The following is a 17939-nucleotide window of genomic DNA, read 5'->3' on the forward strand; positions in this document are numbered from 1 at the left end:
TCCACAGCTAATCATTCTGGAACTAGAAACCTGAGACTAGTTCAAATTCAGTGTCAACTAAAAATAGTTCAGAGATGAACTGAAGACCATACTGCTAATTACTGGCACTGTCAGTTTAATTCCTCATTATCTTCACAATAAGGCTTCTGTAATTCAAGAATGTTGTGCTGTTTTTCATTAGCATGAATTCTTAGGTACAAATACCCAGAAAGTTCTCCTAAAAAACAATTCAAGCCAGTTTCTTCAGTGATGTCAAAAAAACAACTCCACGTCCCTATTGATCCTATTAAAGATCAAGAGATTTGTCTACGTGATGTCGGGATGGATGTTTTCAAAACACAGAGCACTGAAAACAGATGGCAGCACATCCCAATCAACGTCAACATTGTAGTAAGAAGCTCTTCACCAACTGATTTGTATTAAAACACTATCTTAGAAAAACATCCAAGGTACACTAATCCGATAGAAGGATAAAGACAAGCATGCCATCTGTTCACATCTCTCACTTTAACAGAGGTGCAGCCTTTCCTTAGTGCCCTAAAAGCACACACACAAATACTCACGATACATGCAATTGAGTGGTTATCTTAGTTTAAAAGGAGTTGTTCCCTACTAAAGAAAATTTTCTCTTTTTGACATGACATTTTGTCCTGCAATTAGAAGGGGGAAACAATTTAAACACCAATAGCACAAGAGTTTATTTATTCCTTCTCCCCTTTATCCTGGCTAAGGAAGACGTAGATTGAGGAACATGTTTATGAACAGTTTACTGTTTTCTAAAGTATGGAATACTCAATGCTCTCTAGAAAGAGAAATTACACACATGGCCCATTTTGTTAAAACAATGTATTTTTTATTTTAAATTAAATACTGTATTCCACCAAGATTATTTTAAAGCTTTCAAAAATACTTAATCCCCAATTACTGTCTCATGCTTTTATTTAATTTAAATTATATTATGCCTGTCAAATATATTTCCCTTGTCTTACCTCAGAACTGAGAGAAAAGCTTCAGAGCTCTTTAAAAAATTGCTAGGAGACAGTGTATTTTACTTGAGAAATTTAATATACTAATACCTGCTTATGCTATTTTTTATTTATTTATTTATTTATTTTTTTTTTACTTTTTTTTCCCCTTCATATCTTGAAGATGAAAAGCATTTGAGCTTTTAATGTGAAATTACAATGCTGTATTTCAAAATCCCCCTTATCCTTGTTATTTTTCCTCTAGCTTTTTCTACTCTAAAACAGTTATTTGTATTAATCTTAGGTTCTGCTACAATCCCAATGCCCACCCTTCCAGGTATTAATTTATTTATTACACTTAATTAATATTTGTTTTAAATTAACTATTAAGAAAAGGTTCTCCAATTTGGGTTGTGAGTTGGGTACTTTAGTGTTTAAATGCAAACCATTTAGTGTTGTGTACCTTATGTTTAAATGCAAACCATTCTGTTAAGGTAGAAACCAGGACATTTTTTGGAATGTTTCTATATGTACCTGTTACACAAGCAACAAAAACATTGATATAGGAACTGCAGTAGATGATTATAATAGTTCTGTCCTGGCATTCTTCCTAGTCTATTTTGCATGGGGTCACACTGCTCTGCAAAACAAAAAACCTCAGCTGTCCCCCCCCTCCTTTCCTTCAGAGACTTAAAACGATCCTAAAGGAAAACCAGGTCTAATAAACTGAAAAGCCCCCAAAACTACAGCCATCATGCCACGAGGACCAGCTGATTTGTCTCCCGTTGCAAGGTGACTGTTTCCTTCTCCCCTTGAAGGCAGGAGGATGAGGGAAAACAGAAATGGCTATGCTGATGACCATGAGCCCTGAACTGCAAGGTACAAACTCATCTCTGCCACCTACTGCTGTCACATAGCTCAGAGTTTTCCTTTGTTATTGAGAAAGTGGTCTCCTGACACTGCTCGTTTCTGAAATACAAAGCCAAGGGAATGCATACAGGGATACGGAGTCAGTCCTCCATCAACTCCAATATTACCAGGTAAGTGAACAGGCAAATATACTAATCTGCAAATACAATAAAGAAGTACTTGGCATTAAGCCAACATAAAACAGCACAGGGCATGCTGCCCTGTACTAATTGATCTCGAATTGTGCTAGAACAGGCTTCATGAGGAACACTCCCCTTCCTGGGAGGCAGTAACTTCACTCACATTTTCAGGTAAGTGCCACAGACAGAAATACTGACAGAGAGTACAGCTGTGGTACATCACAGCTGTCAGTTCTTCCATTCACCTCTTGTCTTGGCCATTCCCTAGTAACTCTGTGAAAGATTTCCTCCAGAGAACAAGCACACATATCTTGCAATTTGCAGCATAATATTGTGTCATACAGTGGGTGACTTCAAAAATAGAAAGTATGTTTTAACTCAGGTCTGTCTAAAATAGCATGCAAAATAAGAGCCTACTTCTTTCCAAATCTGAATAACTAGATGAAATGTATTATTGGAACAAAACCACCTCATGGACAGCCATTACTTTTCACTAGTGGCAGAAACAAAATTATTTGTACATTGCTTAACTTCTCTGCAGAAGGACCAAGCAAGTGATACAGTGGACATCCACATACATATGTAGACACATATGAGAAGCTCCATCCTACCAGGTCCTGAGAACCTACTGTCCTGCCCAGGTCCCTCCTTCTCCCAAACATGGCTCATGAGACAGGTTGTTCATTAAGCTCATTTGTTATCTTCAGTGTCAGTCCTAAGTGACCTGGATCCTCCAGGGACACTCAAACTTATCTAATGAACTAAGCAGTCAAAGCACTCACAACATCTTCAAACCACTTTTTTCATAGGTCAACCACAAAGAAACCTAAAGATGCATAGGTAGGGTTTTTGTGGTTTTAAGCACCAAAGCTAAGCCTCCTTTCCAGTAGTAGTTCTTAAAATAACAGATTGAGGCTGTTCTCACACATTTTTCCTTCTTGAACTAGAACAACCAAAGATTAAGGTCTAAGCAAGAAAGATCATTAAAAAAGCAGGAGCTGGCAGAGCAAGGCTAAATGACAAGAACCACGGGCCTGGATTAGCGACATTTAATCCAAAACATGGGGAAAAAAAACAAAATGGCTTAGAGAATTTGATCTTGCAAGTTAAAAATCTATATATACGCATGGTTTACAAGCCAAGCAAATTTATTCCAAGAATAGAAATGAAATACAGGTCACTTCTTGATTTTAATCAAAATGTTGCAGTATTCCTGTTTAAAGACTTAATCCTTGATTCAGATTTATTTAGAACAAGTGGTCAATCTGGGACAAAACAGTGAGCTTCTCCCATGCTGTGATCAGTCCTGCAGGAAGTCTGATGAGGAGAATTTTAACCTATATTTATCAAGACTTCAGGCAGTGGGTTTCATCATTAGAAAGGATGAATGAAGAATTAATATGAACTGTATTTTTGCTACAAAAGTAAGTGCCATTGAAAGAGGATGAGATGTTTGAGAGACTTGCCTCTCCTGGTTTCCAGGGAAAAGACTGCTGCATGTCTACTAGATTTTTAAATAATTTGGACAGCACTGAATAACAAATAGAGAAGTACTAATAAAGTGCAACATGTCACAATGTTCAACAGGGTTATTTTTAAAGGACCTCCACTTGCACATACAAGAGACTAGAAAAACTCAATAGCTCTCCTTACACCCCTTTGATAGACAACCAGCAAGCCTCATTGCTCAACTCATACTCGTCCCCAGTGGTGGGAATTCAATGCTCACTCTTCTTGTCAAGGCAGGTACATGTTCACTGCTGTCTCTCTCAGTTCAAACCAGTCTCCCTCCAACACTAATCCATTTCCTTATTTGCAGTTTAAGAACCATCAAAAACAAAAACTCAGTTGTAATCCCAAATAGAGATAAAATAATACAAAGAGGGAACTACAAGAATTATAAAGTAACCTCTCAAAAACAAGACATCTGAGGAAAATGGAAAGCTATTACCATTAGCTACATTAGCTACTACCATTTGACCTGGTGGTGCACTTTACGCATGTTTATGTGCTGGCTGTAAATAAATATACAGAAACTGCTGTCACTCTTGGTACAAACAAAATTGATTGCTTAGTGCCTTCCTCCAGTCCCCATGTTTCAGGAATCTTTTGGAAACTTTTAATGACATAATGGGATACACAGAGAGACATTTCCTCAGAGGAAATGCAAGCACACCACTAATGAAAGCAAATTAACTGGGGAAATTGTGTGTTCATGTGGGAGGAGTATATTTTGCTTTCACTGCCATTGCTAAAGAATCTTTCTGTTAGCAAGAACAGAGCTGCTTGCAACTCATTCACCTCTTTTGGATGAGGCTTTCCCAGCTTTAGTTTGAAAAGACCTCCTGCAGTCCCCTTCATATCATTGCATAAGAGCCCCATTCAGACCCTGTCTCACAACTACAGTACTTTTGATGAGCAGTCACTTATTTCTGATCACATTTTGCCGTTTTCTCAAATGTCAATTCAGTTTCCCTTTATACAACAACAAAAAAGAATAGCTTTACTTGCCTGAACATCGAAGTCTGGTAGGAGGCGAGTGATAGCCTGTGAAGAGATTTTAAAACATTAATTCATTTAACTTTTGCAGTTACAAAAATCTGCACTTGCATATACACTCTGACACATGTTCTAACCCACTGGTTCTGCAGCAGAGAGCTCTATCACATACCCTTCACTGAATTAATAGTTTTAGTGCTAAATATCAAACTTCACCCAAGAGCTTTACCCACTCATCACCACAGATTATGGAAGCAGTAAAATAATAGTCTATAGAAAAGTAAAATAAAGTACAAAAGCTGGCACAGGTGAAGTTATTACTGGAGTCACTGGACAAGTGATAGCTATAAAAATTGAATGTTTCTCCATTTCTTGTGGTAGCCACAGGACTGCCAACAGCTCACTTAAGTCCTGTCTAGAATGGAAAGTCTTTGAACATGCCCTGTGCTCTTGCAAGATGCACTTGTTTCTGGGATTTGGTTGTGTGATGTGGAAGGTTGGAAGGGTTTTACCCAGCCAAAATTAAAAGTTCTTATGCTCGGGAGGCTGGCTGGACAAGAAGAAGTCCATTCCAACCTGTGACTGGCTATTGCTGGTACTGAGAAGCTCCTATGCTTGCCCTGCATCTCCACCAGAAAAGGAGTAATGCAACATCCTCCCCATCTCTCATCTCATTCCTTGAGGGAAGAAATGCCTTCAGGTCTCAAGGAAGAAATGCCTTAAAGTCACCTCCACCTAGTAAAAGACAAGTAAGAAGTCAGTTAGCTTCACTGGGGGTATGAACAAAGTAGGAAGAGCACTTCTCACACTGCAGACTATGGCAGGGAAGCCAAAGCCTGAGAAAGAAGTACAAAGATAAAAAGAAAAATCTAGAAACCTGGCAAGGAGATCATGCAGTCCCAGAGTCCTACATAAATTAAGGACAAAAGATGTCAAAAGCAATGCAACTGCTGTCCATACCATCTCAGAGGATGGACTTCAAAGCATTGCAATACAACCCACAATTATGACACATCTCTAGAGCCATGATAGTTAGGTAATTAAGTAGTATTATGTATATGCAAACAGGTATCTGAGGTGCTGACTGAGCTTGTGGAAGTCATTTTACACAGCCTGAACACAAGACTTGAAGTTTACTCTTTACACTGTTTTTAATCTTGAACAATGTGCTGACTTAATGGCATCCATCTAGACAGTGTATGAAATAAGAATCCATCACTGTTCAGAAACCTAGTACACAATAAGCCAGGATGTAACTTCAGAGAGTATCATGCACTCAACACCAGCTCCACGACTAACCCCAGCCCATGCTGAGTGTCCTTCAGGGCAATCATTTTTTTTCCACTTTCTCAAAATATATTAACAAACTTCCTTCACTCTGTGATAAGAATGGCTGCACAGGTGATCAAACCAGAGTAACTCTGCTAGTTTCCCCATGTAGACAAAAATTAAGGCATCTGTGAATAAAAGCATACAGGGTTCCTTGTCAAGATACCAAGTTTTCATCTACATGCAACAGAAACCCAGTAAGTTCTTCAGTGTTTTAAGACATTTCTGAACTTTAAAGCAAAGACATTTCATTAATATTAGGACTTCTCCTTTGTTTTGTGGTTACAGAACAACATTGGCACTAAAAAGGGGTCTTAGTTTCTGAAGTTTGAGTGGTACTTTCACTGGTATCCAGACAAACTCTGCTTTCATGCAATGTTCTTGGCAAAGAAACTGTGTTTAAAGTTTCTCTTTTCATTTCATTACATTCATAAATAGAAATCATTTTCTGAAGTGTTTACCTAAAAAGAGTTAGGAAATAAAAACTTAAAGTAGAAGATAAAGCAATGAGCAATCCAAGTGTAGAAATCCAGAAAAAACCCTCACCACATTTATATACACCATTGTCAGGAATTACAGGCATTGGGAACAAAAGAAATATCTTAGCTTTGATTCAAGAAAAAAGCTGAGAGTTTCCGTCAAATATTGCACTGAATTAATATGCAATGAACACACACAGGGTATGACTACCATTGAACAGAGTCAGACAGCCAGTGACCCCAGACACTGTGGGCAGAGATTTGGAGAAAAATATTGCAAACAACAAATGGAAAGTTAACAATGGAATAAAGACAAAAAAAAAAAAAAAAAAGACACCGTGCAGATATTTCTGTGCTGCAGTCCCAGAGGCATGGCTGTAGCTTGTGCACCCCCAGCTGGCTGCAGACCTGGTAAGAGTGTGTCTGTAGCAATTCATAGCTCAGGACAACCTGAGCAGACTAGGTGGGGCAGAGGTACCCAGAGGAAATGTAAAGGCACTCTCTGCATATCTGCACCACTTTGAAAGACAGCAGATAGAGCAAAGCGTGTATCTCTACATTGAGGTGTCTACAGGTATAGATGAGTTTGGCCATCTGGAATTGTTCAAAATAGTTAAAGACACTCAGAGCTGTCATTATTCAGAAAAAAAAAAAAAAAGGAAAAAAAAAATCAATCTGATTAGAGAAACACAAAACCAAAAACTGAGAAAGCAATAAACAAAACTTAATTTTGCTTTATTATTAAAACACCCCTCTCATTGCATTTTCAGTTTCTCTTGTCTATTTTTCCATAGGAAAAAAAAAAAAAGTTTGTTAGAACTAAGAATACATGTGCAGTTCCAACAGTAACCCTGAAATAAGACAGACAAGCTCTAAAGAGCTTTAAACTAATTACCTCTTCCTTCTCCACCAGAGGTTTCACCTCTGCGAGGTGGGCATCCTGGAACTCTGTTGACATGGTCAGTAGCTGGTATCTGTGAAGATGAAAAAAAAGATTTGTTTTCAGCTTGCACCAAAGATTAAATATAGAAACAAATTTCCATCAACCTCCACTACTACTTGATATCTCAGGTTATAGTTTGAAAGACCTTTGCAAGAAGGTTATGAATCTGTTATAAAATGCCTCCCTGGTTTATTTATATACACGCTCCTGCACAACAAGAGATTAAAAAAATGTTAAGGCTGCAAGATCAAAACAAAGCTTTGGCAGCTTCAGAACTGAAGATGCTGAATAAAATGGGGCAAGGACCAGCACCACTCTTAGCATACAATCACACAACAACTATTGTTTCACAAGTGAAATGAGGCATAACCAAATCTGCTCAAACGCCTTCTCTTGAGCTTAAATGCTCATCTCTGCAACTCTTTTCTTAGGTGCAGACTCCATCTCCAAGATCTCTACTTTAAGCAAACTGAATTGAATGTTCATTAGAAGAATTTTGCTCTTGTACCAGTGTGCTCCGTTCTTTGGGACAGAAACACACTACTTGATCTGAACAAACCAAGTAGTAACAAGTACTGAGTAAAACCAATATTCCTTTAATTACACACTGAGATGTATGCAATAACACTATTTTCACGCTCATCAAAGAAGGGAACAAGACTGCTGTATCCTGCCCTAGGAAAGTAACAGCAACACACTACCCAGGCCTTGTCAGTGGAAAGCTTAACAGGGCACATGGATGTGGCAGAACCTGAAGGACTGTGACGACGAGGAAATTCTTTTTTTATAGTTTTATTTGTGTAGTCAGATTTGAGATGTTGAATATATTTTGCCAATAGAAATCTTTTGACTAAACTGCAACCACATTCCCAGCACACTTGCACCACCCTGAGCGTGCAGACAGACCTCAGGTTCTGGCCCACACTTCCATGCTTTTGGCCAGACACCTGCTTAATCTTAAAATGTAACTGTTTGAACTAAATTCGTGTTTTAACAAGGCTTATATTTAAATGCTTAGGCAATTTTCTGCCAAAGGGTGGAAACAACCGCTATAGCCCCAGAGCAGATGACTGCCGAGACAAATGGAGCAGCAAACTCTTCTGCAGATGTAGCACACTTTCTGCATTTTGACCAAGCTGTACTTCAGTCCAGTGAATGTATCAGTCCAAAGAGGGAGTTCAAGAAGAATGGCATGTTTTCATTCACAGAGATAAAGGGCAGAGGGCTGTTCTGTGAAGCTCAGATGAATGACCACAAGCAGTTCTCAGAAGAGATACTGAGAGTGTTTTAAAAGCAAGATGACAAATACAGAAGTCAAAGAATGTTTGTTACATATCCTCTTGCCCACTGGAGAAATTAATGCTATATTGTTTTTGTGCATCTTTGGACATAATTGAAAGTTTATTAAGTATTCATGTGTTTTATTGTGTAATTATTTCTTTTAAAAAGTTTAGAATCATCTCAACCGAAGTATATGAATGGGTACTCATAAGCCAAAGCAAAAGTCTTTAATATGTTTAGGAATTACTGACTAATTGCAACTATAAACATTTCAATTATTAACAATTTTTATCAAGAGGGATATAGAATAATAAAAATGATTCTTTAAACCATGATTTGCCACCTCCTGATTTAAAATTGACTTAAGTTAATCAACCCTGTTTGCATAAATAACCTAGTGCTCAGGAAGGGCCGTGAAGCCCACAGGAACAGTCTACTATGAGCATTCTTTACTATCAGGGTGGTGAGGCACTGGAACAGGCTGCCCAGAGAGGCTGGGGATGCCCCACCTCTAGAGGTGTAGTAGGTAAGCTTGGACAGGGCCCGGGGCAACCTGATCTAGTGGATGTCATCCCTGTCAATGGCATGGGGCTTGGACTAGATCTTTAAGGCCCATTCCAACCCAAATCATTCTATCATTGTATGATTTTATGATTCAAGAGCTGGCAGTATCATTTCACTCAGCCCCAAGGGTTTACTCCATGCACTTTTTCCAGGGCTATAGTGAGAAAGTTTGCAGGATGTTGGGATGCTGCAGGAAGCTATGCAGCAGCAGACATTGATTAAGAGAGAGAATGCTGAACAAACACTGGTGTCCCTGAATGCACAAACAGCTTCAGATTTTAGGAAATCTTCTTGGAAGCTGTACAACTGAAGGAATTTTTTGGCAAAGAATTATGATGGGGATTTTAAGCTTAGAGAAATACTTCATGGGTATTTAACTCCACCAACTGAGGCCTGGGGACAGAAGCAAAAGTGTCCCCTTCCCCGGTAATTTGTAATCCAAATTTACAACAAGGTGCCAGAGCTACTTAAACAGTCAGGAAATTCAAGACAGAGTTAATTCCCCAGCACTCGCTCTGGTTCACCCTTTTTCTACAGGTTTTCTATTAAGTTTTGCTCGTTAAAGTTTTTAATCGTAAAGAACAAGCAAAACCAAGTTTTCCAAAGTTTCAAGCAACTGAAAGTGACACTTTAGAAACAGTGTTACATATTTTTAAAGTTAGAGCTATCTACGCAGTGTAGTATTCTAAACAGTCAGCAATTATGTATGGCAGAAAAGGAAAACGAATGTTGCTGCAATATTTTCAAGTAAAAAATATTTATGTGCAACTAGCTGCTTTTTTTTTTTTTTTTTTTTTTTTTTAAATCAGCTAACTATGTGAATATAGAAATAGCACCTTAAGATTCCACTTCAGTCTTCAATACAGGCTAGAAGTACAAGAGATTTTTCATGTTTTCCCTATGCAGGAGGAAAGTAAGAAGCCAGGCTCCCTGCAGTTTTCCAGTAAGAAGTGGCTCAAGGAACAAAGCCACAGCTAGTGTTTGTGGAAGAAAGTTGTTTACCCAGGACAGCTTCAGATTTTCAGGGAGTCACAGCATTGACTACAAATGACCAAAAAACTGTGCCAAAAAGAACATGGGTGCCTTTTATAGCTTTAAAAAACAATCCTGTTTTCATAATAGTTCAAAGTTGTTGCTCTATGTTTCCGAAAGAACCAGCACTAGGAAGTGCTGACCAGCAGATTACACTACTGCCATCAAGCCTGCTGAACAAAAGCCCAACGTGCACCACGTTCTCACTTTTGGAATGATACCAGATCTTCAAGCCACATTATGTTTTCAGGTCAGGCATTTACAAGCGCTGGGTTTTCTCTCTCTGCATCAGGAATACCTGAAACATTCCCATCAAGGAACAACTTTGTGATAAGCCAGCACAACAGCACGTTATTTGTTCATGAGAGCTAGCAAACAAAGCTCTGCTATCTGACACCGTTGCAAAAACCTTCTTGTTTTCTAAAGAGAAAGATGCTGGAGAAGTGGTTTTTATACCACCCATGTTCAGCACAAATTTTATAATCTCTAAATAGGTGCTTTGTGCTCCCCCCTTGTGTAACAGGGTAGCTTGAAGCTATTGTAACTGCATAACTTTCCTAAATAGATAACCATACAAGCATTCCTTTATACGCATGTCAAAAGCACTTGCTTCACAGAAGTATTCAAAATACAAAGTTCATTTATATCTGCAAGCATTAGTGTGAAGTTGCCAACTTGGAGAAAAACAAGTTTTTTCACTCCACTTGGCCAACTCAGCCTGCAAAGAGGTCCCGAGTTCTCCCCTTCTGGATGAGCCACCTCCACCCAGTGGACTTCCACCACCTTGTACCCAGCTATCAGCTGAATCCATTACAGATGCAGCTCAGAGGATTAAGTTTTAAAACAATAATTCTTCTGACTAAGAAAAAATAAAGGTTTGAGACACCTTTGCAACTGGCAAACTGCTTTAAAACTGATTGCATATCTGACTTTGCCAGTTAGCAGGAACAGCAGCAAACAAGCCTATGGAAGCAAGGGGTGCATAGGGAAAGGTGAAGTCATATGTGCAATACTGTGTTCACTAATTTCATTCAAATAGACTTTTGCGTACCCATTCCAGCTCAAACTCACTGCTCCAAAAATGCCAGAGTAAGTGTCCTAACTAAGGCTAGTAGCTCAGAAATGATTTTACTGAACCTGGTTATTTTGCTCTTAACAATTGAGAATATATCCCCTGTCTCTCCATACCATTGGTGGAGCCTTGTTTTGGCAGCAGGGGATACAGGATTGATGAGCAGTCTGGCTTTTCACAACAGGGATGCCAACAAAGGAGCTAAGAAGCCACATGTCAGGTCATCCATCCTCAGACACCATCAATGGTGCAATCATAGATAATCCTAATATACATGATTTATTTCATTCCAAGCACAGAAACCAAACAAGTTCAAAAATCCCTCACTTCAAACATTTCTCTGCTAAAGACAAACACAGGGATGTTCATGTTCATGCTACAAGGTGCATCAACCAGCAGGATGGTCTCACATCCCTGAAAGACTGGGGGTATCACTACAAGCACTACAGGATTTACCTCTGTACTGATATCCAACCTTTTTTTTTTTTTTTTTTTATTTCCATGGTATTGTGGAAAACAAAGAACAGGAAAAGGCTCCTGCCTGAATGCTTCATAAAGAAGGCAATTTCCTCAAAGCAGCGTGTTTAAACATTGGCAGTAGACATTCTCCTTTTGAGACATAATACTGATGTACAAAAAGCTAACCTCACCACAGCAGTCTGACACCATTTCAACCACAGGCTGAGCAAGCAGGAGGGACATCACTTTACACATAGGATTAAATACTCATGACCTTTTAAAGTCAAAGAGAGGATGGAGAAGGCCATGGGCAGTGAAGGTGATGGCTCCCAAGCACAGGCGTTGCTCTCTTTTGATAGAGAGGGATAATGTAAGACTTGGACCCAGGGCCACATGCTGGAGGCATTTCCAGGTTGGCAACATCACTCAATGCTTCAACATCTAAAAGCTCAAGTGTCCTGAGAGGCACTAAAGAGTCCTCAAGCACTAAAGCAGGTAGGAATTTGGGGCTCCGTTATTCTGCAGCAGCTCAAAGCCTTACTAAACAAGCTGGACTGGGGATAGAAGGTAGAAAACTAACATCTCCAGAGCTCTGAAAAAGGTAACTAGCAATGATACCCATTGAGTCCAGGTCAGAAAAATAGCCAAGCAACTCAGGCCTCTGACAGCTAAGCAAAGAAAATTATTGTGACATTCAAAAAGCATTTGCAACCTTACACATGCTAAATTAGACTTTTTCCAGTGATTAACACTAAGTGCTGTAAACTAGTCTGACTGTAAATTGGAGAGGAACTTGAAAAAAAAAATATCTCCACTACACAGGCACAAGTGGACTTCACTTAATAGCAAGTGTATGGTTATGCTCCACAATGCATGCTCTCATTACGCGTGGTTTACATTTCAGATATTTCATAATAAACTTGACAAATCTAATCTTCCTGTTTATCATTTGTTTGAAAATTAATCATCTTGCAAGCATCCAAAACAGTTCATGCATAAGCATCTGCCCACACTATGCCCTGTTTAAGCTATTCTTTGTTACAGGCTCTGGTGTCACGAGGTCCTTTGTGTACTGTCTGACTACTGATTTTCTCTGACATAGTTTCACACAATAAATCATGAAAGAGGTTTTAATAGAAATGACTCTTCCAGAGAGATCTTCCCTTTGAAAAACAAACAAACAAACAAACAAACAACAACAACAACACACTTTTAATGGTTACATAGCATCCGACTAAGCAGTTTGAACAGCAAGTGTCAAAAGTTGAAGTTGCTCAGCTACTTAGGACTCACTGCTTCTCCTTAGCATGTAGTTAGTACATGATCATCTCGATTTGCAACTAGAAGTTAATAACCTGATAAGAAGGAAGGAGTGTGACGCTTACATCACTTAAAGTTTCAAATCAAAAAAGGTGATGACCTAAAGCATATTTTTAAATGTACTAATATCAGGAAAGTGAAACAATTACGCTGCCTCAGGGTGGCAGGGTACACTCTGGTTAAAATACATCCCGCGCATCATTGTTACCCAGCCTTCTTAAAGCACAGCACGCTGCTGACCCCCGATTTAATTATTTTTGTTGTTTCTATTTGGTTTTATTTCTTTTTAAACCCCTTAGTGAGTTACTCCACAATCACACTTCAGTGAAAAATAAAAGCTCAGGCTGATGTCTGGAAAAAAAAAAAAAAAAAAAAAAAAAAGGTTCTTAATAGCATAATGGAGCATAACAACAGTTTTCAAAGGCAAAAATAAGTAGGGCTTAAAGTTTTAGACATTTTAAAATTCAGATTTATGGTGTGTGCTAATCAATCTGATTAGGAAACTGAGACATTTTAGCCAAGAGCTTGAGTCCTGTGCCAAGCAACAGCCAAGTTAAGCCACAAGGAGAAAACTGATGATGGATCCAAAAACTGATTTTTGATGGACTTCTGTGAGCACTGCCTGGGTGCAGGACCACGGCGCTCCCTGCAGCTACACCTGCCTGTGGCTTTATCATACCCCTGTGGTTAGAAAACTCCAGGCTTGTCTTTAATCCTTTTGTTCTGTTTTTTTTCACTTGTGTGGTGGCTGGCACAGGCACCTGTATAGGCACAGAGCTGTTCTGCTACAACCACTCTGGGATCAGACAGAGCCTTTGAACTTACAATTCCTCATACCAGGGACTGGTTACTCTTCACATGCATGATATGCTCCAGCAGCTGAGCACTGATAAGAGCATCAAAACAAAGTTAACTGGAAGCAACCCCTTTCTCTATTCCACAGATGTTGAGCAAAACTGAAGAAAACTGTTGCAACTGTGCTGTTTGCACAATACTCTTGCTGGGGGATGCAATGAAAAATGTTCCTTGGAAAGCTTGAGGTCCACCCATGCTTCGTGGGAGTAAAAACTGACACTGGGAAGGGTCACAGTGCTAGCAAAAAAACATGCCTTCCATACCCCTCTCCCCTATGCTGCAAATCCCTACCTTCTCCACAATATAACGGGCAACTGTTATAGTCCTAGTTGGCATGATAATGGAGAGTTTGCAATGTTTTATTTATTTTTTTTCCCCTCTCTCAATTGTAGCAGTCCCTGATATTACCTAGAGTATTACAGCTCAACTCCAGGAGGGGCAAACTACAGACCTTGAAAGTCTTTGAAATTCATAGTTCTTTAGCATCTGGCATCTGCTGAAACTGATGGAAACTTGTGGAAAGTGAAATCTCCAATACTATGAAGTTTTTTTCAAAGAGATTAAAAATACAATTGCCAGCCCAGGACTTTTTAGCTATGAATAGCACTGTCATCCCAACCCACCTCCTCAAGCAACCACTGTTTAGTGCTGACACGGTTGCAAGAAGTCCTTGCAGACTGTGATGAACCAATGTATTGGTAGGAGAACCCAGGGCTTTTGTGAGAAGAAATTCAACGTCTAAATAGCAGCCTAAGGTTACTTCAAAATTCATTATGCCCATCTGTTCTCATGCCAAAATCGTGCCTTTGCACAATTTTATATTTTTTTTTTTTCTTTAAAAACAACTCCAGGCTGCGGGTGGTGGAACCACAGGGTGGAAAGAGCAAAGAGCAATCAGATGTCTTCCTAGACTTTTTCTTATACCACCAAAACAGCATGTCTCCTCTCACTGCCCCAGAACCCTCCTACTATCCTCTCAACATCCCTCACATCCTTTCTACTCCTCCTTGAATGACTGCAAATGTAAAGGTCTTAAGCAAACATTAAAGGCAATATATTGGTTCAAACCCTGACACTCCCCCACACCTGGGCATTAGGCTGGATTTTAGGGGCAGTTTAAATAAGGAATACTGCAAAGACACATTAAGCATTTCATAACATGCAAGAGACAACTTCTGCCACAAAGATTGCACTCTAAACAGACAAGAAACAAGCTATTGTTCCTGCAGCTCACCAGTGTCAGGCCATGCTCCCCACCCCCTCTTATTTTCAATCTGCCATGCTTTAATAGTTCATAGCTTCTGCCCAGCTGCAACTACTTCAAAAAGTGGGTGGTTCTGTGGAAGTTAGAGGCAAAAACATACTGAGATTATTCCAGAAGGGACAGGCTTGTAGTACACTCAGAGATGAAGAATGTTATCAGGCTCTAGTCTGCATCCTTGCAAGTACACAGTGGTTTCTTTATATTTGTTTTGTATTTTCATGTTGGTGTTGCAAAGATGAGCAATCATGTTGCAAAACATCAAAACTAAGGCTGATGGTATATCATTATTTTCATGTATTCATTAGGTCATCCTATATGGGTTACGGCTTCTGAGTTCATAGACTACTTGTTCTGCTCCTATTAAAATTACTTGATTATTGATGTTACAAGTTCTCTTTATAATTTTTGCCAAAATGTCTGGGCTGAAGTTTTCCATGACAAGTGTCTTGATGGTGTTTGTTTGATTTTCAGGAGAAAAGAATAATGGATGGATATCATTTTCTTCCTCTGAACTTTCAGTCCACTTTTCTGGGAAGACCTTTAGCATTCCTGAACTTCATCAGGACTCAGATTTTGCGCAAATGGCCATTGCATTAAGGACACATCTTTAATTCTTCCCAGGAAGTTCCCATTATAGTTACTCAAATTTAAGCATTTGCACATACTGAACTACTCAAGGCTAGATCTGGGTAACAGTCATATTACCTGCAAGCCTCAACATCTAGAGATACAATATAATCTTCCTAAAGGCTGAGCACATTCCTCCCTGTATCACCACATATGAGACTGGTGAAATAAGTGTCTAAATTAGTGCTATCCAGTGCCAAAATACTCCTAGCTTATCAAAATAAAGACTTTCACATTCCTTCAGGATGGACAAAAAGCAATTCTTCTTCCTCAGATGAATTTTTGGAAAATCTCACCCATCTATGCTCCATCATCAGCATCTGTTATATCAGGAAGTAAAGTTCAAGTTACCACTTTTCAGACGTTTGTAAGAGGGGCTGGAGTCATCAAGGCACATGTTGCTATCTGGCATTTTACACACAACTTCAAAAAATACAGGGTGTTCTGAATGGAAGAAAAATATGTGATGTTCTTAAATGAAATAATACAGGAAAAATATATTTGTAATATGCTAAAATATAAAGGGTCATCATAAAGCTCATCACTGCCTTTATTTTACTGAATACCCCAATATGGTGCAACTTTGTACAAAGATACAAATGCAACCTAAAATTTAACAGGGATATGTTACATACAAAATATATTTAGAGCAGTCTAGAACTCTAGCAATATTAAAAATGACATATTATTAGTTTGACAAGGTGCACTGGAGCTTCCTGAAGGCAGCAAACCAAAAAGCCACAGCAAGAGCAATCCTTCCTTCCTCTAATAGTATGCTTCCTGTATGGATGTCTGCTTACTCTGTTAACAAATAAGGTTTACTTTTAAAGTTTTATTCTACTTTCCTAACTACTTTTCCATTGCCTATCATTCCATACATTTGTATATACATGACATGGAAAAAAAGGAGGTTATTGGTGACAGCCAACATGGCTTCACTAAGGGCAGATCCTGCCTGAGAAATCCGGTGACCTACAACAGGTTTACAACATTGGTGGATAGGGGAAAAGCAACTGACATCTACCTGGACTTGTGCAAAGCATTTGATGCTGTCACCCATGATATCCTTGTCTCTAAATTGGAGGGACATGGATTTAATGGATGGATCATTTGGTAAGGAATTGGCTGGATGGTTGCACTCAAAGGGTTGTGGTCAATGGATCAATGTCCAGGTGGAGATCAGTAATGAGTGGTGTTCCTCAGGGGTCAGTATTGGGACCAGCACTACTTCATATATTTGTCAGTGACATGTACAGTGAAATTGAGTGCACCCTCAGTGAGTTTGCTGATGACACCAAGCTGTATGGTGCAGTTGACACATTGGAGGGAAGGAATGACATCCAGAGGGACTTGGACAGGCTTGGGAGGTGGACATGTGTGAACTTCATGAAGTACAACAAGGCTAAATGCAAGGTCCTGCATCTGGGTCAGGGCAATCTCAAGCATAAATACAGGCTGGGCAGAGTATGGACTAACAGCAGCCCTGAGAAGGACCTGGGGTGTTGGTTGATGAAGAAGGTCAACATGAACTGTGAACTGGCAATATTTTCTTGCAGCCCAGAAAGCCACCTGTATCCTAGGGAAGAAAAAAAAAAAAAAAAAAAAAAAAAAAAAAGCAGCATGGCCAGCAGGTCAAGGGAAGGGATTGACCCACTCTCATGAGACCCCATCTGGAGTGCTATGTTCAGTTCTCCATCTACAGAATCTTATTCAGGTGCAGATTAAGAACCCTATCATTTATTTTTATTTTTTTTTTTTGGGGGGGGGGGAGGGGTTAGAGAAATAATAATAATTGTAATAATAGAATGTACAAACCAAGTGATGCATAACGCAATTGTACACCACCCTCTGACCAATGCCCAGCCCATCTCTGAGCAGCAGTCGCCCCCCACTCTAGGCAGCCAACCCATATTAGTTGTTCAGCATGACATCATATGGCCAGTCTGGGCCAGCTGTCCTGGCTGTGTCCCCTCTCAGATTCAGGTGCACCCCCAGCACTTGCAGGGCAGCATGAAGAGCTGAAAAGTCCTTGGCTCTATGTGAGCACTGCTCTGCAACAACTAAAACATCAGTGTGATATCAGCATTATTCTCATCCTAAATCCATAACACAGCATCATACCAGCTACTAGGAGGAAAATTAATTCTTTCTCAGCTGAAACCAAGACAAATGGCAAGGAAATAAATAACACCACCACCATG

General features: G+C 39.4%; 1 protein-coding gene across 1 annotated transcript in view; it reads right to left on the reverse strand.

Moving 5' to 3' along the window:
• Positions 1–17939, reverse strand: part of NDRG1 (N-myc downstream regulated 1) — a 42700-nt gene that overhangs the window by 19580 nt on the left and 5181 nt on the right. The window contains exons 2-3 of the mRNA XM_032180833.1: positions 7217–7295; positions 4526–4561 (exon numbers count right to left, since the gene is read on the reverse strand). Coding sequence (XP_032036724.1) covers positions 4526–4561; positions 7217–7279 — 99 coding nt within the window. The 5' untranslated portion in view covers positions 7280–7295. The remainder of the gene's footprint in view (positions 1–4525; positions 4562–7216; positions 7296–17939) is intronic.

The sequence above is a fragment of the Aythya fuligula genome, chromosome 2 (assembly GCF_009819795.1).
Source record: "Aythya fuligula isolate bAytFul2 chromosome 2, bAytFul2.pri, whole genome shotgun sequence".
Classification (NCBI taxonomy): domain Eukaryota; kingdom Metazoa; phylum Chordata; class Aves; order Anseriformes; family Anatidae; genus Aythya; species Aythya fuligula.